Raw genomic sequence first — 21,100 nt, 5'->3', positions numbered from 1 at the left:
TTGCGCGATCTGTTTTCTTTTTCCTAGAAGTCCAAGATCCACCAATGAGAGACTGGTGCAAAAGACACTTAGAACTAAAGAATTCTGAGACACGTGTTCTAGATTATCTTATCATCTGCTTCCAACCCTATGAGGGATGCAGACCCTGACTCTGGCTTCAGAAAGTACTGCTGTTGCAGCCTTTCCCAACCTAGTACTTCCCACCTTTATGATCCGCACTGGCTGCTAGTTCATTTCTGGGCCAAATTCAAAGTGAGCATAAGGACATAAGAGCGCTGCTGGATCAGACCAGGGGTCCATCTAGTTCAGCATTCTGTTCACACAGTGACCAACCAGCTGTCGACCCGGAACCGAGAAGCAGGACATGAGAGCAACAGCACCCTGCCACCCATATTCCCCAGCAACTGGTGTACATAGGCTCACTGCCTCTGGTACTGGAGGTAGCACATAGCCATCAGGACTAGTAGCCATTGATAGCCTCCTCCTCCAGAAAATTATCTAACCCCCTTTTAATGCCATCCAAAGTGCTGGTATTAGCTTTAAAAGCCCTAAATGTCTTAGGGCCAGGTTACCTGAAGGATCATCTCCTTCAATATATATATTTGCCCAGCCCCAAAGATCATCTGCAAAGGCCGTTCCCTGGGTGCTCCTGCCAAATGAGACGAGGCAAGTGGCTACTAAGGAGAGGGCTTTTTCAGCAGTGGCACCCCATTTGTGGTATGTCCTCCCCTGATGGGCTCAGCTGGTGCCTACGTTGTAGTCTTATCGTCACCAAGTGAAGACACCCCCACCCCACCCCCCAGCAACACTTGTCAGTGTTGCCAGCTTTATAAATTAAGATGAACTTTTTGACTACTTCCTTCAGTTGTTGAGTGGACAGCCTGCAACGGATGTGATTTACGCCATCACAGCCTGCCATGCCAGGTTGCCTGGGTCAGCTGCCCCCAAATCTGGCCTTACGATTATGAATCAATGTTAAGTCAGAAACCGGAAAAGGTGGAGCAAATACAGGGGAGAACAAGAAACACAGTCCTACAGCTGGAAGCAAAATCACTAGGAGCTGCCTCCCCGAGTCCCACCTGTTTGGGCTATGTATGACTGACAGGCCTTACAGAAAGGCATAAATTGGGGAGCCTGTCCCTCCCCATGCCCCACCAGGAAGAGCACAATGGCTCTTACCGGGGTAATCCTAGACTTAGGGGGCCACACACACAAAAGTACGGGTTGTTTCCCTTTTGTTCCAGCGCTACAACCGCTGGATTATGCTATCAGGCAAAAAAGAAACCATTTCAAAAACAAAGTGGAATAGCTTTAGGAGCCCCTTCGCTCAAACTCTTAAAAGAGAGATGTGGAAATCCCGAGGAGAATTTCCATGTGTGACACTTTAAGAATTTATTCAGGCTGACATCTTCAAGCATTGTCTAGCCTAGTCTGGGACCAGATGAGACCGTGAATTGAAAATGAAACCAAAAGGGGCAACTGCGGCTTCTTTTGCAGACAGACACTCCCCACTTCAGGATGTCTTATGGTCAAATCCCTTCACTCGCATTGCAAGATGGCCACCTTCCATCCTTGTGGTGGAGCGCAAGAAATGGCTTGTTCCAACAGGCTGACAGGAGACAAGTTCTGGAAAGGTTCTGTTTATTCACTCAGAAAAAAAAACTGTACAAATATTACAGGCAAGTCTCTTGCTGCAAAAAAGTATAAAAATAATCTTTATATACGAATCAATTTTTCCCCCATTGTACATTTCCTCTACGTGTCTTCTGTGAGACGTCATCGAACGGAGGGCGAGAGGTTGACAGAAAAGATGAGGAAGGGGCAGATGCTAAACAAGACCGCTCCCAACCCCCCGCCACACACACACACACGCACACACACACGCCAGGGGGTCCTAGGCGAAGGAGCAAATGGGAAAGCCCTCTGGCTTCCTAGAGGTGCCTGTGTACAGCAGGAGCCAGAGAAGCACAGAGGTTGCCCAAGGAAGACCTCAGATGCTTCTCTAAACATTAAAGCATGTGGAGGCGAAGCATGAGCTCCAGTGCTGGAGGGGATGGGAAGGAATTGCAGATCCTGTGTTCCACCCAAAGGAACTTAAGCCAGAGTAGGCAGCTTGGCGCCCTCTGGATGTTTTGGACTACAACCCCCATAAGCCCCAGTGGGCAGTGAGGATGATGGGCGCTGTAGTCCAAACCATCTGTATGGCAGTAGGCTGCCTACCCCTGAACTAGCGAATGCTTTCAGCGATCCTTGGCCAGGCTCAGGAAACAAGACAGAACAGCCAGTTCGGACTAGTTTGCCCTGGCCAGGCACCACCACCTGACAGGCATCCCCTGGTTATGTGGGTGGCTCAAATGTGCCAGTTCATGGGGACCCATCTGCAGCCCTAAGCACACCTGTTACCAACCAGGAAACCAGGCTTTCACCCAAACAGCAAATTTAGGGTCGGGATGCAAGACCGCTCCGCCTTCAGGTTTAACGCGCACACACACATGCCCCCTCCCCACGCCAGCAGCTCACCTTCCAGGGCCATGAAATGTGCAAAGATAACGGCCAGAGAGCGATAAAAGACAAGCACGGACTGGAGGGCAGAAAGGATGTGGCTGTTGAGAGAGGGGCAAAGGCGGCATGGTAGGTAGGGGGGTCTCCCCCACCCCAGATTATCAAGGACCAGGAAGGAAAGGGCCAGGAGAAGGCAAACCATTCTTGCTCTCCGAAAGGAAGGGTCATGCATGGGACTCTGGAGACAAGTCAGGCTGCATGAACAGGACTGGCAGCTCAATGCAACCGGCAATTTGGCAAAAGGGGAGTCCTGGATCACCAAAGAGCACCACCTCCAGCATCCAGGTAGTTAAATCTGCCACTCAGCCTCAGCTTGCCCCTCCATCTGAGGCTCCCGGTGAAGAGCTGGGGCCAAGCAGCATGTTGGGGGTAGTCCCAAGCCCGGCTTCCCCTTGCCAACATGATACCCCCCCCTGCCATTTTGGGGCAATCCGTTTCTCAATCTTGACTCTTGGGAGGAAAGTGACTGTGCAAAACTGGCACCTTGCTTGTTTTGGCTTTCAACCTAGACAGCTAGAGGAGTTGGAAATCGTTTGGTTCGCGCGCCTGTGTGATCATTGTGCTGGGAGATACATGGAGGGGACCGGAGTGTGACACGTGGGTTCTAAGCACCTTTGCGAGCATAAAAGCAATCCATGGAGTTGCTGAAATGCCCCATCGCTTCAACTTCTCCCCATCCCTCATGCCAAAAGTGTGTAAGTTGCTGGAGAGACACAGAGAGCGAGCACATGAGTGCACACACACAGACCATCAGAATTTCACAGACAGGCTAAAAAAATGGGCTGATACTTGCTTCTTCCTCTGCCCCCCCAAGCACACTTGGCTGCAGTTCAGCTGTCCTTTCAAAAAGATGCAAAGTGCCTCCAGCAGTGCAGGGAAGCCCAAGAGGGCTTGTGGACCCAAGGAAGCTCTTTTGCTGTTCAGGAAGATTCGATAGCAGGGCCCTTGGGAAAGAGGCCCAGGATCCAGTGAAAGGGCAGCTACTGTGGAGCGTGGTAAACCAGGGGAATTCCACTCATGCAACGTGGGATGAAAGATGCTGGAGAAGGAGGGCTGCCACTCTGGAAGACCATCCCAGTTGGTTTGAAGTCTAGATCACAGCAGCTTGGTGTGCCACTCAAGCACTAGCAGAGAAGGAATCCAAAAACAGAGGGCGCTTTTCCCCTAAAGACAGGTTGGTTGGTTTTAAAAATCAGTATCCCAATGTCCATCCAGACACTCGGAGTCAGAGGTTGAGGATAGGCACATCAAAAAGGTCACACACCCCTTCGCTCTCATCCAGGTTGTAGATGTAGTCGTGGTCTCCAGGAGGTGGGGAGAGGCGAAGCAAAGGAGCGAACACTGCCACACATGGAAAAGGGATGGTTAGGGCTGCTTTATGGTAGCCACTCTGCAACTAAAACCAGCTTGTGTATGTGTGTGGGGGTGGGGAGGAAGTTGGTGCAAGGGGGGAGAAGGATTAGCACATGCCGCAAAGGCCCGATTCAAATCACCCCCCCCAAACACTTGCATCAAAAGTAAAATACGTTATGAGATCCAATCACAGATCTCCCACGCAACTTTTAGTTTGGCCCTGAGGATTCACCATTGAACCCTACCATTATACATGCTGCATAGAACCCAGTTTTAATGTTGCAATAGATAAGCAGAGGTCAGCACATTTTGGCTTGCCAACTTAAACTTGGCTATTGCCAGGAACATCTCCCTCCCAACAGGGGCAGGGTCTTGTCCCTGACCACCTCCTATATCTCTGAAACACAGCAGGTGCCCAGGGAAGTATCTCCCCCTCTCCCCAGCTCTAAGCATGGAGCAGGGGCGGGGGGAGAAAATGAGCCCCCGTCCCGCAACAGTTCAGAGCTGGAGGGTGAGGGCAGAGGCCTGTTTGTACTACTGCGCCCAATGGGCACTTCAATTTCAGAGCCGATTAAGGCCACATACCTCCCCCGAGTTTGGAACTGAAGAGAGAGGCGGAAGGGCACTGGTTTGCACACTGGTTGGCTCTGCACATGCCCAGAGGCATAGCGATGCTGAAGTGCAGGCAGCTGTGTGTAGCTGTGTGTATCCATATCAACAAACCAGTTCTAGCAGTTTCAGCTGTACCAGAAGCAGGCGTTTTGGAAAGCTTGTAGATCTTCATGAGCCCCATTCAAGACCAGGCCATCCAAAAAGACTTTGCATTACAACAGAGAACAACGTATTGCTGCTGGGAAAATTCATTTCTCATGGCTTGGAGCTGGAGGATTGTTATGGTTCTCTGCTTGAGCAGAAACTTGGGGGGGGGGGTCCTCTTTAGCTCCAGGACCTGGGACTAGGGATGTTGAGAGAAATCCGCAACGGAACCAAGAGAGTCCAGATTTTGAGGAATCCGGCCCGCTTTCCAAGGACCGTTTTTCTAACCTTCGGGAATTTTGTGCACATTTTGTTGTAGAAAAATATGCAAAAAAACCCAAGGCAATAATGCGTATTTCCTGCATAAGCTAAAGCATGAGAATGTGCAAGGGTGGGAATTTGTGCATTTTTGCATGTGCAAATTTGCAGATGCGCAAATTCAGACACGAAAAAACAATCCAAATCCATCGCTGTGCGGACAAAACCAACGGTGCCTGACAACCTGTGAAACAAAGACAGAACGGGTTTTACACAATCCTCCAAGAGCCCAGCTCCTCCCATGCCGTGGTGAAGGGGTGACCAGCAAGATTACAGAACCCTGCATGTAAGCTCCTCTTTCTTCATGTGTGTCTCTCTCAGGGCCAACCTTCACTGCAGATACACTAATTTAACTCATTCCTTAGGGAATTGGGGGGTGGGGTAGAGATCTCCCACAGAAAATTCTTAAGAGCCAGTTTGGTGTAGTGGTTTAGGGTGCAATCCTATGCATGTTTAGACAGAAAAAAACTCCTACAACTCCCAGCCAGCTTGGCTAGCCAGAGAATGCTGGCAGTTGTAGGACCTTATTTCTGTCTAAACATGCATAGGACTGTACCCTAAGAGTGTGAGTCTGGGGACTCGGGAGATCTGGGTTCTAGCCACCACTCAAACCACGAAGCTCACTGGGTGGGTGACTTTGGGCCAGTCACTGACACTCAGCCTAACCTACCTCACAGGGTTGTTGTGGGGATAAAATGGAGAGGAGGAGGGCCATGTGAGCCAGCCTGGGTTCCTTGCAAGAGGAAAAAAGGTGGGACATCAATGTAATTAATATTAAGAACAAAGAAGCATGAATAGAGGAATATCTGTGCTACACATTTTTACACTGGTTCTGTTTAACTATCAGAACTATTAATAACATCCTCACCCCAAAAATTGCAGGGGGAGGGCAGGAACCATGACAGTCAAACAGAACCAGTATAAAAATGTGTAGCACAGATATACCCTCTACACATCCTTCTTTGTTCTTTTTAAACATAGGGAGAATGAAGCTGTGGTGCTACTAGTGCAACCCACCTTAGGTCAGGCCCTGACCCCCAAATTGGAGAGCAGTGTGTGTTCGCCCATTCAGTTTCTTACAGTTCAAGTGGAGCACTGCAACGTGCTGCACCCTTGTTTTCTAGCCTTGTCCCTTAACCTACCTGTACCCACCAAACAATGGAAAGTAGCAAACACGGAGCCTTACCTTCAGAGGACATTAGTTCTTCGAGCAGCTCAGAATTCATGCATTCTGTGGGAAGAAGGAGTACTTGCATTACCTGCGAGAGCACACCGGTTGCGTTACCTACGAGAGCACACCGGTTGCGTTATGTGGCACAGCCAGAGGCCTCAACCACATGCAAGCAATAGGGCAAGCTTTGCAGGATGACCGTCCTAAATGAGCAGCATCAGAAAGGCACGGCTGACGGCCAGCACCAATCCAGTTTTAGCAGCTCCTTCCTGCCCTAACACTGACCTGGTCTACACGGGTAACAGAATGAAGTGGAACAGACTGAACCACTCTAGCTGCATTGTATGGTGGAAATCACTTCTTTTTTTAAAGCTCCCCAACTTAAAAAAAAGTCCCTGCAAGTAGAAAGCCAGCACAGCGGGCAGTGCTGGCCCCAGGTTTCAGAGGGCTTCTGGACAAGACACCGTCTATGGGCCCCCTCCCTCAGTGAATCTGCCTTCTCACCATGATTGTCACCAGCAGCTATTGCTCCTCATCCTCTCCCTCATCATTGGTACCACTTGCTTGCTTGACAGGCAGAGAGCCAGTGAGCAGGTAGGTGTGGCATCGATTTCTCCTACCTCTCACCCCCACCACTGTCTGGGCCAGAGAGAGGGGCAAGTGAACAAGCAGGTTTCAATGGTGAAGAGAAGGAGCAACTCTTGGGGGCTCTTGTAAGTGGGCCCCTGCAGGGTTGTGGGCCCTCAGCAGGTGCCCAACCATGCCTACCCTTGACACTGGCCCTGACAGCAGGCATATATCTAGGCTGGAACATCTCTTCCTAAAGTGCTGCTTTTCTACATGCGAGCTGGGGGGTTTTCAACATGGGAAAGCATTCAGAAGTGGTATGCCCCAGGTGTATGTAGTCTGAAGTGGTTTAGTTCATTCTACCACCTCATTTCAGGGCAAATGCTCTGTACCACTTCAATCTATAGCTGGGGCACACCATTTCTGAATGTAAAGATAAGAAACAGCCTCTGCTAAGTTCGCTGAGTGAAACAGACACATGCTAGTCAATACAGCCCTTTTCTCTCACCAGAGTGTTTGCCCACATCATGTTTGGGGCTGTGTGTGTGTCACAATGACATTCCAGAGGATCAAGGCTCAAAGGAGATTATGAGAACTAGGGCAACTGCTTCTAAAGAGATGCCATCCAGCAACACAGCAAATACTATTATGCAGGATAAACTGATAGCCACAGACACCCTAGTTTCAACACAGGTAGCGTAACCACCACAGCATGAATGTTCTTGCATCTGCTGTTATTCCACAGGTACCCAAAAGAGGGCCACTCTGCCATGAGACCTGCTATCTCCAACCCGCCACACAGTAATGGCTTCTGCTCCAATAGCAGCTCCCAGAGTCACACGAATATCAAGCAGACACAAGACCCAAGAAAATAAAAGAAAATAGGGTTCTGCTAAAGGGACTTCAGCAACGCACCTCTGCTTGGATCAAACATCTCTGAAAGCTCTTTGGGAAGTTCCAGTACTGAAAAATAGAAGAGACAATTCTGGTTTTCATGCTGCTCCAAGAACTCCTGAAATGGTGCAACCTATATGGTTTGTTCGCCCCTGCTTGGGTAGCCTGTCTTCATCATCAGTTCCCCAAGTTCCACGGAAGTGTGGCATAATATCTGGCAAAAGACCACACCTGCTAGCCAATTCAGCTATAAATGCTTGTTAGACTAAGTGCATATCTGCCCTATGGACATAACTTGGGCCCAGTTTAGTGCTACAGGAAAGAGACTGCTTGAGCCTCAAGCAAACACCAGGAAGAGATCAGAAACATCAGCTTCCTGGTTTAAACTGCAGTTTGTTGTTGTATCTACCCCAAGAACTGTGGTTACTTTAAACTATGGTTTGTATTGGAATTATCCAGGATACGAAGTCAGGCTTGTTCCACAGTTTTAGACCAGGGGTGGGGAACCTGCAGCCGTCTAATGTCGTCGAACTCCAACTCCCATCAGCCCAGCCAGCATGACCAATGGGTTGGGGATGATGGGAGTTGTGGCCCTCCAGATGTTGATGGACCACAGGCTCCCCACTCCTGGTTTAAACCAATAACAATATGTCCTTGTCAAACCTAACAAACCACAGTTAGTTTAAACCAGATGCTTCCAATCTTCGCCTCACAGCTGCGCTGGAATGAAGGGAAGCACACAAGCCCAGGCTTGTATACACAGTGATAATTATAGTTTAGCATTATGTCTAAACCAGGCTGTGGTTTAACAGTCATCCCCGCACTGCAGAGAATCCTGGGTGGTGAAGGATCGCCAGAGAATCTCATTCCTCTGCCCCCACCACTACAGTGCCTAGGACTCCTTTCGGGAAGCCATGAACATGGAAGTGATATGAAAACAGGTATAAAGACCCTCTCAACATCACTGTCCAGAATATTTCCAGTATTCTGGAAATCCAGTTTCCTTTTCCTCTGCACTACTGCATCATGCAGGCATTGCCCTAGAGCAGCCATCCCCAAACTTGTGCCTTCCAGATGTAGCAGACCACAACTCCCATCATCCCCAGCCAGCACAGATAACCTAGGGAGAGCTTTTCACCACTTGGGCAGATACTGAACAGCGTTTGTGGCTCATAAAATAAATGGGGCCCATTCATTCGATCAAACATTTAAAAAACTGCATTAGTTCCTATAATGTATTCCGATCGTGGCGAAGTTTCTCGTTCGCAGAAAACTGGAGTCCCTTGTGATAAGGTTCTTTCTTGTGTACTTCTGTGAGTTCAAAATAGTAAGGTGCCGTCCCAGATTCAGCTGCAGGTCATGGGTGAACAAAGTAAATAACCTTAGTACACAAGAGCTGGTGATCACTTCACTGCAGCCTTCCCCAACCTGGTGCCCTCCAGATGGTTTTGGACTTCAACTCTCATCAGCCTCAGCCAGCATGGTCAAGGGCCAGGAATGCTGGGAGCTGTAGTCCAAAATATCTGGAAGGCATGAGGTTAGGGAAGGCTGTGGTTTTACAGAAAGGGAGAGAATGAATCCATGTTACCCTCTCAGAACACACGTGAGAGATCTCCCTTCTCCTGTTTCAGAATCCCGGACAAAGCAGACCACTATTTTGTCTTCCCCCACGCACTGTGGGAACGAGGAGCTGCCACACACCAACTCATCCAAATCTTGGGCAGCAGCTACACTGGCCTCTCAGGAAGGGGGGAACAGCAGTTGACAGAGAGACTTTGAAAAACCTTCTGCATGCTACTCGGAACTACAACTGTTTAACACTGGAGTCCCCAGTGTGATGCCACAGTGCCCTCAAACACCTCCCTCGGAACCTCCAAGGCCTCCTGCCCCTATTGGTTTTTTTATTTCTAAAAGTTCAAGAGATTTTTTTCCAGCATTTGTAGCAGGTGGTTGGACTGCAAAACAAAGTGCCAGCCTCCAGCCCATCTTAATTTCCCCAGAATATGTCTGGGCCCCACGTGGACCAGGTGGTATTCTTAAAAACTGAAAAGGGTGGTCGGCTAGCCACAGTGTTTTGCTTTGCAGCCCAGCTGCCTGCTAAAAATGCTGGCGGGCGAGGTGTTAAAAGGGCCCCTCGCCAACGTTTGGTAAGTGGTAGGGGGAGCAAAAAGCATGCAACAGTGGAGGTGGACGGAACGTGGGAAGAGGGCAGCACAAAACAATGGAAAGGGGTGTGCGTGTGTGTGTGGGGGGGGGGAGGGAGGGAGGGAGGGAGGGAGAGAGAGAGAGAGAGAGAGAGAGAGAACACCAGTAGATGGGGTATGGGAGGGTGCATGTGTGAGAGAACGAGCTTGAAGGGGTGTCACAGATCTCCCACAAAAGTTGGTGGCAGTCCTTAATGTGCTCAAAATGGCTACCAAAGAAAGTGAATATTTCCCCACACAAAAAAGCAATATCTGTCTTGTCTTGGAGTTGCAAGCCCCAGGCAATTAAGCATGTTGCACAAAAGAGAACTGGTACCAATAGAGAAGCTACGTTCACAATAAAAGTTAGGAAACTGTTATCAAAAGGTAATTGAAAAAGCAATTTGGATAATAACCTGAAAGAAAATGCTGAATTATACCTCATTACTAAAAATGAAAAGCATTAAGGGAGAGATGGAAAGACTTCAACCTGTATTATTCGGGGTCAAAGTGAACTTAAAGTTTCTGCTTATCAATTCATGAGCAAAAAATATTGGGCTGATTTGCACAGTCAAACAGGCCACCAAGTGGTTTGGTGAGCCATGGCAGCTTCTTTAAATCGGCAGGGTGCCATTAGCCTAGTTACCCGCCTGGGCCCAGCTTGTCATGTTGGCTGAACCTGGGCAGCATGGCTTATTTGAGGGGGAAGCAACCCTCACATAACCCAACAGCAGGCCACGCAGACATTTCTGAAAGAGGAGCTTGACACCCCAGTTGCAGTACGCTAGAATCATGAATACAAAAGCCGAGGACAAAAGAATACTCACTTTCTGTGGGGTCAGGCTTGATTGACTCAAAGGAGGTAGAGGGGCTGGGCAGGACAGAGCTGCTGTCCAGCAAGGCAGAGGACTGGAGAGGCTGTGTGTCCAGCCCGGCAGGAGGGCTAGTAGGTGCCGTCGAGGTGAGTGGGTCCAGTGCCCCCCTGCTTTTCGATTCTGCTGTTGAGTTGCCACTGTCTGCAAAGTGGGGAGGGACAGACACACAGAGAGGTACCATTTTGAAGCATCTCACAGATTCCACACTACATCAGCCACAGAACAGTAGACAGCACTCATCCAGCAAACCTCTCAAGGCAGTGACTGGCATGGCCATCCATACAGGGCTGCGTGAATGCTAATCTGCGTTCTTTCAGCCCGGGAAATACAACCACAGACGTTACGAGCCCCCCACCCCATCAGTTTTTTATGGCACAAGAAGAGATCCAGATCCTGTCCAAAACCACTTCCTGGTCACCAAAAGTAGCTCTTACTCGCCACAGGGAACCACTGAGCCGCTGCTTAGGAGCATGATTTCTATGATCCTCACAACTCCCAAGGAGACTTGCTTTCCTTTTATGATAGGGCAGCGAGATCTTGCGACTGGGATGCATTCAGCAAGTCTGAGTAAGCAAATGTGGGTGCCCTGATCTTCTAGTACTCCGCCCACAAGGCATGTAGAGGACATCTCCATCTTCCAGAGGAATCTGTTGCCTTCATGCCGAAAGATCAGTTTGTCTTATTCTACACAACAATATGGCCTGCTTCTCACTGAGGTGGTAAACCTGGGGCTTGGCTGTATCATTTCATTCATCATATTTCTATACCGCCCCATAGCTGAAGCTCTCTGGGAAGTTCACAAAAATTTTCAACCATTAAAATACATTATATAAAATATAAAAACCATTCACGCAATCATGCCAGCTGACAGCTTGGGGGCAGGAAGGGAGGCTTGTATAATGGAATGATCTTCGGTTCAAGAAGATTAAATTCCCTCCACACAGAAAACTAGCAGGTCTGGGAGAAAGCTAGGCTAGAAACCTTCTTCTCAGCCTGCCCGTTACGGAACAGCATCCCATTGTGCAATCTCCCATCTCTAGCCTGATATGTTACAGCCCAGGTGCAGATTTAAGATGCAATCCTATGCATGTTTAGACAGAAAAAAGACCCTGGCTGGGGCATGCTGGGAGCTGGAGGCCATTTTTCTGTCTAAACATGCATAGGATTGTGCCCTTAATTGGGGAGAACTAAGCTGTCATGTATAATATCGTACACAGACAAACAATTTAAAAATCTAGTTGGACTTTTCATTAAGTTCAGTATCTGGGAAGGTCCAGCTTTCCCCTAAAAACTGTAAACACTTAATCACAGTAGGTGTGATGTCAGAGTTTCAGATAAAGCAAATAATCCAGTGCATCAACTTCTTGCTCTGGAATGTGTCTCAAGGAGGGGAAGACCACAGTTCAATCCTCAAGAAGAAAAATGCACACACAGAATATACTATGAAAAGTAAATATTTGTCTTAGGCAGGCGCTGCCACATGCATGCAAAATCCTGCCACTTTCTGGCGCACTTGTGAAAATATAGCTTTGCATAAAATAAAATAAGAACAGCCATTTGGAATGCCGGAACAGATTGACTAGTTTGGGGGGACCTAAAGCAGCCTCCCTCAAGCTGAGCAATCCCAGCCATATCTGAAGGGCACCAACCGGTGCAGAATGTGGGGGTGGACAGATCGTGAAAACTGGTACAGGCTGCTGTAAATATGTTACTCCAGGTTGAGCCCTAAGTACACCACAGTTCTCCAGCTGACCCGTTTTCTTAAACATGTGCTTATACCACTTTCCAACAAGCTCAAAGTAGTTTACACTAAAAGAAACAATCCTCACCACCACCACATATATGAAAGAGCAACTGCAGAAAATATAAATCCTCTCTTAAAGGCTTGATTAAGTGGGAAGGTTTTTACAGCCTCTTGGAAAAGGATGGCAATGCTGGAGTCTTCCTCTCCTCTCCTGGGAAGAGCTTCCAAAATTCCAGGGCCACTACCATCCAAACCTCTCGCATAGAAGGGACAGGCAGCAAGGCTGACCAGCTCTCCCTAGTGAGCTTGCATGAGGAGAGGTTAGGGATGAGCTCCTCTCCTGCTCACCTGCGGTGCTGGTGGTTTTCTGTGCAACAACAGAGATGTGGTCCTGCGTGCTGTTGGGGGCGGGTGCAGAAGGCTGGGTACTGCTAGGAACAGAGGCCTCTTGGGAATGGGCAACGGGTGGTCTCTGTGGCTTAGAGGGTGTGACCGGCTGACACTGAATGAGGTCTTCAGGGGGAGGGACGGGAAGGACCACCGGAGGAGAGCTCCAGGCATCTTTGTTGACTAGCAGGACATCAATTGGGCCGCTTGTACTTTTCAGGTGGATCTGGTATTTCTTCTGGCCGTTTAAACCCTAGGGAGAGAGACAGTGGCACTCAGTAATGCATCCATGCCAGAATGCAGTTCCCTGTGTCTAGGGTCTCCCTCTTTTAAAAGGGGATTTCCCATCCTCCCCGCCCCAGAGAGAGCTCCTTCACAACTTGTCGAGACCCAGGCTAGTTCCAATTCAGTCACACTTTCCAGATGAAATTAACCGATGATACTGGACTGTCTATCTTGAGTGAAGCAGCACCCCAAGGTTTCAGGCAGCCATTTTCTCCAGCCCTGCTGTGTAGGGTCATTTTAAATGGAGGTTCGTTGGGGGGGGGGGGGGATGGAATTGCACCTAGAACCTTCTGCAAGCAAAGCATGAGCTCTAACACTGAGCAATGGCACCTCTCTGCCCTCCAAAGCAGCCTTCTCCAACCCAGTGCCCTCCAGATGTATTGAACTACAACTCTCATCATCCCCACCAGCTGTATTTTAAAGTAAGATTTTCAGCCCATGCCTCCCCCACCTCAGCCGAAAGCAGGGGTGGGGAACCTGTTGCCGTCCAGATGTTTGACCGCAACTCCCATCAAAGGCCAGACAGCATGGCCAATGGTCAGTCATGATGGGAGATGTAGTCCAACAACATCCAGAGGGCAGCAGGCTGCCTACCCCTGATCTAAAGCTGCAGTGAAAATCCCCCAACATTGCCTCTTTGGCTACCAACATGCACCACCTACTTCAGGGACAGGAACTTCTAACTGAGTACCCGATGGGGCTCGAATGGCTAGCAGCGTGTCACCTGAAACAAGAGAGCAAACACAGCATCCACTTAGCTTAGCTAGGTTCAGAGCAGAGCAGAGCAGGGGACCAAGGTAAACCAAGCTCTCCACACCCATTCCCCCTTTGCATCCCTAACTGATTAGTACACCTTCATCCTCTAATTATTGGGATCTCCCATACAACCCCCTCCATGCTGCACTCTTGGAAATAAAAGACAAGTTCTTCTACAGAACCTGAATCCTTGCATAAGAAGCTGCCAGATTAGGGGGACAGTGGAAGAGAGTGTTCCGTCAAACAGGTGGGGACCCTCACTAGGATATGCCACTCCATCCTCACCTGGAAAGCATTTGCAGAGGTCCTCGTCAGTCACATAGGCTAATGTTTTGGAAGTTAAGGCAAAAGCCAGCTGCGTCCAGAAGCAGTAAGATCATCCAAATAAAGAAATAAGAAGGAACGCTTCAAGATGCTAGGGGAGTTGCAAGGAAGTAATATCAATGGCTCATTATCGGTTGTCAGGAGCACCCTGGCGGCCTCTTTCAGTCTACTCCAATAGCTAACTCAAGACACAGACAAAAGGATTCTTTTCAAGGCTTTAATCCTTTTACAACTTAATGACTCTTTCAGATGCTATTCACCAGCGACTAAGCAAGGAACAGCAGAGTAGCCTACGCTTCAGGTTAGGCAGTTGGTCCCCATTTGAAGGAGAATTATGGGAAGACCCTGAACTTATGGGCTAGGGAGAGTTCCTCCCTCTTTCCCTTGGGTCCTCGGGACACGATCATTGCTTGCGCACCAAACGAGTGCTACGCCTCCATTCCGCGCCCTCCAGCTGTCGTCGCTCCCAGCGTCGGTGTCGAGCGTCCAGGAAGCCCCCCTCCAGCACTCTCTTGCTGCCAGGGTCACTATCTATCCCAGGAATGCTGGCAGGAGGAATCTCTGCCAGCTGCTGTGCCTGTGAGAGATGAGCGCGCTCCTCTCCCATGGATTGCTGTTCCTCCTCAGAATCAGAACTGCTCTGGGGTTCTATCGGCTCAGTGTCCACCCTGACATCTGTCTTCACTACAGAATCTGCTGCTTAGGATGTGTGTTGTTCTCCCTGCCCCTCCATGGTGCATCTGTGTAAAAACAGTGACAGAGGAGAACCTTCAAGGATGAAAGATTTGCTTACGGAGTTGACATCGTCAGTTTAGCAAAACCCAAAGACTTTAAGGAAGGGATATGGCAGATTCAAGGAAAAGGGCATCAAAAAGATGATGGGGGGGGGATTCATTAGGAATGATGCGGCCACGCTGGCTGGGGATGATGGGAATTGTAGTACCGACAGCCAACATACCTGGAGGACGCCAGGCTGCGGAAGGCAGCAACAGAGCAGTGCTAAGCAGCAAGAGAGTGCCTAGGGGAGCATGTAAGACTCTAAGCAAAACGGGTGGGGGAAGAGAAAGAGAACCACAGCGCACTCAAAGGATATCGGCTGTTCTGTACGTCGTCCGTCACGTTTTTGATGCTCTGCTGCACCCACATCTTCTGCTGCTCCAGCTCTCGCTCCCGCTGCTCCAGCTCCTCAATCTCGGCCTTCAGCTCGATCAGCTTGTGGGCAATTTCACGGGTGTTGCAGCCAGGGCCTACGCCTCTGAAGGGAAGAAGAGGAGGAGAAATGGGAAACAAAGCAATGGGGCAGCTCTTTCATCGTTTACCAAGCAGAGAACGTGAATATGTCAGAGAGACACATCGCCATCTTAACCACAGATAGCGCCTGTAAGACAAAGTACTACCCAGTCATGCTAAGAGCAAACTGTTGCTCCCTTTTTCAGGCCCAAGACCCTCCAGAGAGGAATACATCATGCCTCTCTCCAACACTGAGCACATTACAGCAGCCCCATCTGAACAGAACTAGTGAAGGTGACACGTTAGTCCTGGTGTCTCCAACGTGGCACCCGCAGACACCTATCTTGGCATCCGCCAGGCTCCCTAACCCCCCTGATATCTTAAGATTTTAAAAATATTTTAAAAACTGAGTCTGGCCTGCTGCAAAGTGAAGCAGTGCCCTCCAGCACCATCTTTATTTTGGGTTCCAAGGAGTGGCTTCATGTGGTGGAGGTCAGACCCCTCCTCGGCCTTGTACTTAGGTTCTTGGGACAATTCACCTTTAGCCTCACCAGTTTGCCTTCTGAGAAATGAGTGTTTTGTGGCCAGCCACACCCACCATGGTAGGTGTTTTATAACTGAGCAAGCTTTTTATAGCCACCCCCCAGCAGCCACTTTGTGAGAGAGCCCACAACACACTCTCAACATTCGAAATGGGCCCACTGACCCAAAAAGGTTGGGGCTCGCTTAGCCCAGGCCTCTGGAGGATTCCCCCCAACAGCTTCATGTAGATGTTAAAAGGTACAGGAGCTGAGATTGAACCCTGAGCGATCCACACACTAAAAGCCCCTGAGTGGTACCGGAATCTCCAGCACCACGTTCACATTGAGCACATTGCCAGCCACTCAATGGCAAAGTGCCACACACATACAAATGGCAACAGCAGATGTGATGATGCAAGTGCAGCCAATGCGTTACTAAGACTGGAGCCCGGTTTCAGGATCTCTTTCTTGTGCTACAAGTACCAGCCACTCACTTCCACTGAATACTGTTCTTGGACTTCTTCTCGATCAGCCCAATGCCCTCAAGGACATTCGTAATGTCATAAATGCGCCGCTTCTGCCGCACCGCCAGCGTATCCGCTGCCTGCATAGGTAACAAAAAAAAAAGGGGGGGGGAGGTTTTGCATCACTTCAAATGCACCAGTATGACCTGCCCCACCCACAAATATAATATCAGGACCATTACAAAGCAAAAAGCTGCCTCCAACCTCTTTGCTAGTCACATACAGCAGGAATGGGAAACATGTGGCCCTCCACATGTTAGTGGAGAGCAACTGCCATCATTCCTCAAGGACTGATGGGAGTTGCGGTCCAACAACATCCGGAGGACCGCACCTTCCCCACCACTGACACACAGGAACGTGGCTGCTCTCTGTTTTTACTGTCTTGGGGTTGGGAGAGAAACAAGCAATTAAGCCTGCTTGCCTCCTTAAATTCCATTCCGGGGAGGTGGGAGTAGGAGGGTTTAAACACATGGCACAGAAGTGTAACGTACCAAGCAGCAACATGATTGTTGACCTGGGAGTCTGAGATAGAGACGTACGAGAATTCTGTTCCTGTCTGCATATCATGCAATCTTGTTCCGATCGCAACCCCAAAGCTAACGTTAGCAGGAGCATGATTCCCAGTAAACGTTCGCAGGTTCCCAAGGTTGTGTTCATGTTTGAAAGTGCGGACCTGCACCAGGGCCCACTTCCAAAAACGTGCATTCTCCCCCCACCCCAGTGTGCATTTGGGGTCATGCTTGTAGAAGTGCACATTTTTTGTGTTCGAAAATGTGCACTTTTCCTGTTCGGGGGTGGGTGGGTGGGGAACATGCTTGGGAGCAAGAACAAGGCGAGATGAGCATTGAGGTGAAAAGGAGAAACTCTCCATGAGCTCAAGCATCGCTAGTTCTCCCACCCTTAGTTCCAGACGGCCTTCGGGACTGCCTGATCTCACAGCAGATGAAGCGTGTGAATCTCAACTGGCGTGTGGCATTGCTTTCTCTACTTTTGGGAACACACAATCCACACACCACACAGAGAAAGACAGAGTGGTTCAGTGGTTGATTAGGAATGGGGAGACCCAGATTCAAATCCACTCAGCCAGGAACCTCACTAACTGGCCTCGGACCAGTCACACACACACTTAGCCTAACATGCCTCACAGGGTTGTTGTGAAGACAAAGTGCACCTGGGAAAGAACTATATGCACTGCTCCAAGCTCCTTGGAGGAAGGAGGGGATATAAACATACTAATGTGAAACCAGGATCTGTAACATATACGGTGGCTTCCCATCCATTACATCAAAGGGTCCATACATCAGTTGTTCACAACAGCTAAGTTAATAGGAAAAAATCATTCATCTTCTCTCAGAATGCAAGAGCTTGAAGTCATAAACTGAAACTGACAGGAAGCAGGTTCAAGAGGAATAAAGAGTACTAGTAATAACTCTACTCAGTACATAAATAATCCAACGGAGCTCATAACTACAGGATGTTGTGAGGACATCCAGCAAAAATACAATAAAGGAGGGGAGGGCAGAAGGTAGATCTCCAGAAGTTTTGGACCAACTCCCCACATTCCTGACCATCAAGCCATGCTAGCAGGAGCTTCTGGGACCTAAGTCCAAAACATCTGAAGAACTACCTCCCCTCCCGCCCCCCGCAGTAAAGGAGACTGCCTTAGAACAGGTCCAGACTATTCATCTGTCCAGCTCAGTACTGTCCACTCCAACTGACAATGGCTCTCCAGGGTCTCAGGCAGTGGCTCCCATCACCTGAAATGTAATCCTTTTAAGTGGAGGTATCAGGGATTGAACTTGGGACCTTCTGCACGCAAAGCATGAGCTCCCACATGGAGCTACGGTCAAACAGATGCAGGAGATTCCATCAGTGTTTACCACCCACAGCAGCCCCCTGTGCAACATCTCCATTTTCAGTGATAGCACATCTGTGACTACCAAATGCTGGAGATAGCCAGCAGTGGATATAATTATTTCGCCCTTCTTGCAAGCTACTTGAAGGTATCCATCCTGCTGAACCACCTGAATTATCAGCCGGACTCAACCTTCCAGGACATTCTGTGGTAGACCTTAAAGGTGCTATGCTCCAACAAAGAAGCTGGAAAGGATGACTCTGGTGTGAACTTGCCAACTCTGAATTCATTATCAAGTCTGCCACTGCGGAACTTCGACTCAACAAACCCTGGAAGCAGATAGCTCGCTACAGAAAGGAACTGTTGCTCTTTCAGGGTTTGTGGAAACTATTGATTTTGCTATGTCAATTCTTCACCAGTAGTTGTTAGTCAAGAGCGGGCCAGAACCACACTTCTTGGACCTTGTATTCATTTGATTGGATTCTGTTTTCACTTGTAGTACTGCCTAGCAGCACTACAACACTTATCAAAATCTCCTGCATCGCTTGACTTCGTAAAGAAATATGGGTTTCTTCTTACTCAGGTATATGTTTATGTATATGTGTGTATAAATATAAGAGTGAGTGAGAGAGAGAATATCACCGACCTACTGTTATACGTGCATGAAATAGTCACCTATATACACTTATATCTGACAATTTCATGCATCAATCTGATGAAGCAGGCTTTGACCCACAAAAGCTCATGCCACAATAAATTAGTTCAGAGCACAACCCTATGCATGCCTACTCAGAACTAAGCCCCACTGAGCTCAATGGGGCTTACTCCCAGGTACATGTGTGCAGGAGTGCACCTTTAAGTGCCAAAGGACTAGTGTTATTACTGCAAAAAGAGTAACATGTCTACCCCTCTGGAGTGAACAAAGTGTAACGGTTGTCTTCATGAAACTCAGACCGCAATCCTATCCAAACTTACCTGAGAGTAAGCCCCACTCAGCCCAGGAGGGCCTACTTCTGACCAAACATACATAAAACTGTGCTGTCAAGCCATCTACCATCACCACAGGCAGAAGTCCAGCAGGAATTTTCAATCCAGCCTTCCCACTGTTACTCCTTTCTGGAACAAAGGCCCTCAGATGGCCCTGTTGACAACCAGCCTAGCTCAGAGAAGATGCCATGTGCGGATTCAGCAACACTTCACCAACACTTAGCTAAAAACCAGCCTGTGGTTCATGGCATCAGAAGCGTCTTCCTGCTCACTTTTCAGCTCTAGATTTCCCACGTTTGGTCCTGGGCATGGCCTGTTGCGCTGCTACAAACAGTTTTTAAAACTGCAGAGAAGGCTTAAAAAAAAAAAAAAAAGAGCTCCCTGCATTGCAGCAGAACTGAGTGAAGACTTCAGTTAGGGTTAAGCACTCCAGGAAAGACTAAAAACACCTGCAGTCCTTTTCACATAGAAACGGCTGTTGTGGTAAAGTAGAAACTCCTGGAACTTCTCAAGTTCTGTATTTCAGCTATAAGTCGATTGCACCTGCAACTGAGTCCGACACGGGCAGATGCCTTGATCTACATCGCACGCACACACGCACCCAAGGATCCTTTCACGCATACCCGCCATGCACATTCACGGTGTCTCCCTGTTTGGTGGACCAGGGCACGCTTCCTGCAGAAGGCTTCACTGATGCAGGGTGAGAGAGAAGAGAGAAAGAAGCGGCTCCCGCCGGCTGGAGGGAGGCAGGAGACGACCCCCAGGAGGAAAGCAGGGCCCATGGGCTGGGGCTGCCCCCGGCGTTCGCCGATTTGAGAAAAGCTTCTCATCTGCGCCGGCCGAAGACGCCAGGCCGGTCCCCAGCGTGACTCCTTCAACCAGCCTCCCCACAGCCCGGCGCCCTCCGGATGCGCTGGACTACAGCTCCCACCACCCACAGCTGTGCATGGCGGGCGTTGTGGTCCAGCCCGTCCGAAAGGCTGGGGAGAAGCCGCACTTAGCTGCCTGGGGCTCCCCGCCGCCCCGCCACGAGCAGAGCGGGCGCCAAGGGGCACGCACCACAGCCAGCTCGAGAGGCGGCCGGGCGGAGGGGATGCTCAGGGCCGCCGCCCGCAGGGCCCGCTCCCGCCCCCCTCGCCGGGCTGGGAGGCGAGGGCTCGCCGCGCCTCGCGGGGCCGCCGCCCTGAGGAGAAAGCAGGGCCGCCCCGCGCCCTCCTCCCCCCGCCTCACCAGCTTGAGGTCGAGCACGCCGTCCTTGGCCTCCTGCAGCAGCGACACGAACTTGGTGGTGAGCAGCCCCAGGCTCTTCTCGTGCCGGCTCGGGGCGCCCCCCGGGGGCTGCGGCCCGGCCTCCGCCATCCGCCCGGCTCACAGCCGCCGCCGGCGCCGATTGAGGGGCTCCGGTGCGGCCCCCGCGCGCTGGCCCCTCCGCCGCTTCCGGCCGCCGCAGGGCATGACGGGAGCGGGAGGGGAGGCGGCTCCATCTTGGGCGAGGGGGCGGGGCGTCGCCACGCTCCCTCCCGCCCCTCCGCGCGTTGAACGCCGCCCCCTCCCCTCCCCTCCCCTCCCGCCGGCTTTCCCCTGAAGGGGCTCTCACGGCCCACAGCGACCCCTGCTGGCCAGTGGGATGCAAAGGCTGCCGTGGAGCCCTAGGGAAGCCAAAAGCAAGCCGGCTCTAGGAACCTAAAAAGAGCCCTGCTGGAGCGGTCCAAGGGGCCATCTAGTCCAGCATTCTGTTCACGCAGTGGCCAACCAGCTGCCCGCGGGAAACCCACAAGCAGGACATGAATGCAACAGCACCCTCCTGC

General features: G+C 50.2%; 1 protein-coding gene across 2 annotated transcripts; it reads right to left on the bottom strand.

Moving 5' to 3' along the window:
* Positions 1 to 739: 739 nt before the first annotated feature.
* Positions 740 to 20,795, bottom strand: E2F4 (E2F transcription factor 4). Of its 2 annotated transcripts, none has more exons than XM_084813226.1 (10): positions 20,523 to 20,795; positions 16,421 to 16,530; positions 15,258 to 15,430; positions 14,137 to 14,175; positions 13,758 to 13,819; positions 12,772 to 13,063; positions 10,632 to 10,820; positions 7,643 to 7,690; positions 6,176 to 6,220; positions 740 to 3,903 (listed from the first exon to the last, which is right to left on the bottom strand). In XM_084813226.1, the coding sequence occupies exons 1-10, from the start codon at positions 20,649 to 20,651 to the stop codon at positions 3,788 to 3,790; spliced, it is 1,203 nt and encodes a 400-aa protein (XP_084669352.1). In that variant the 5' UTR covers positions 20,652 to 20,795; the 3' UTR covers positions 740 to 3,787. The 2 variants fall into 2 exon arrangements, with proteins under 2 accessions (XP_084669352.1, XP_084669353.1); XM_084813227.1 differs by having other exon boundaries at positions 14,137 to 14,180; positions 15,269 to 15,430; positions 20,523 to 20,792.
* Between the last annotated feature and the right edge of the window lie 305 nt (positions 20,796 to 21,100).

The sequence above is a fragment of the Heloderma suspectum genome, chromosome 8 (genome assembly GCF_057233095.1).
Source record: "Heloderma suspectum isolate Gila_16-S chromosome 8, 16-S_ref, whole genome shotgun sequence".
Lineage (NCBI taxonomy): Eukaryota > Metazoa > Chordata > Lepidosauria > Squamata > Helodermatidae > Heloderma > Heloderma suspectum.
Note: the sequence above shows the minus strand (reverse complement) of the source record. Positions and strands in the feature narration are given on the sequence as shown.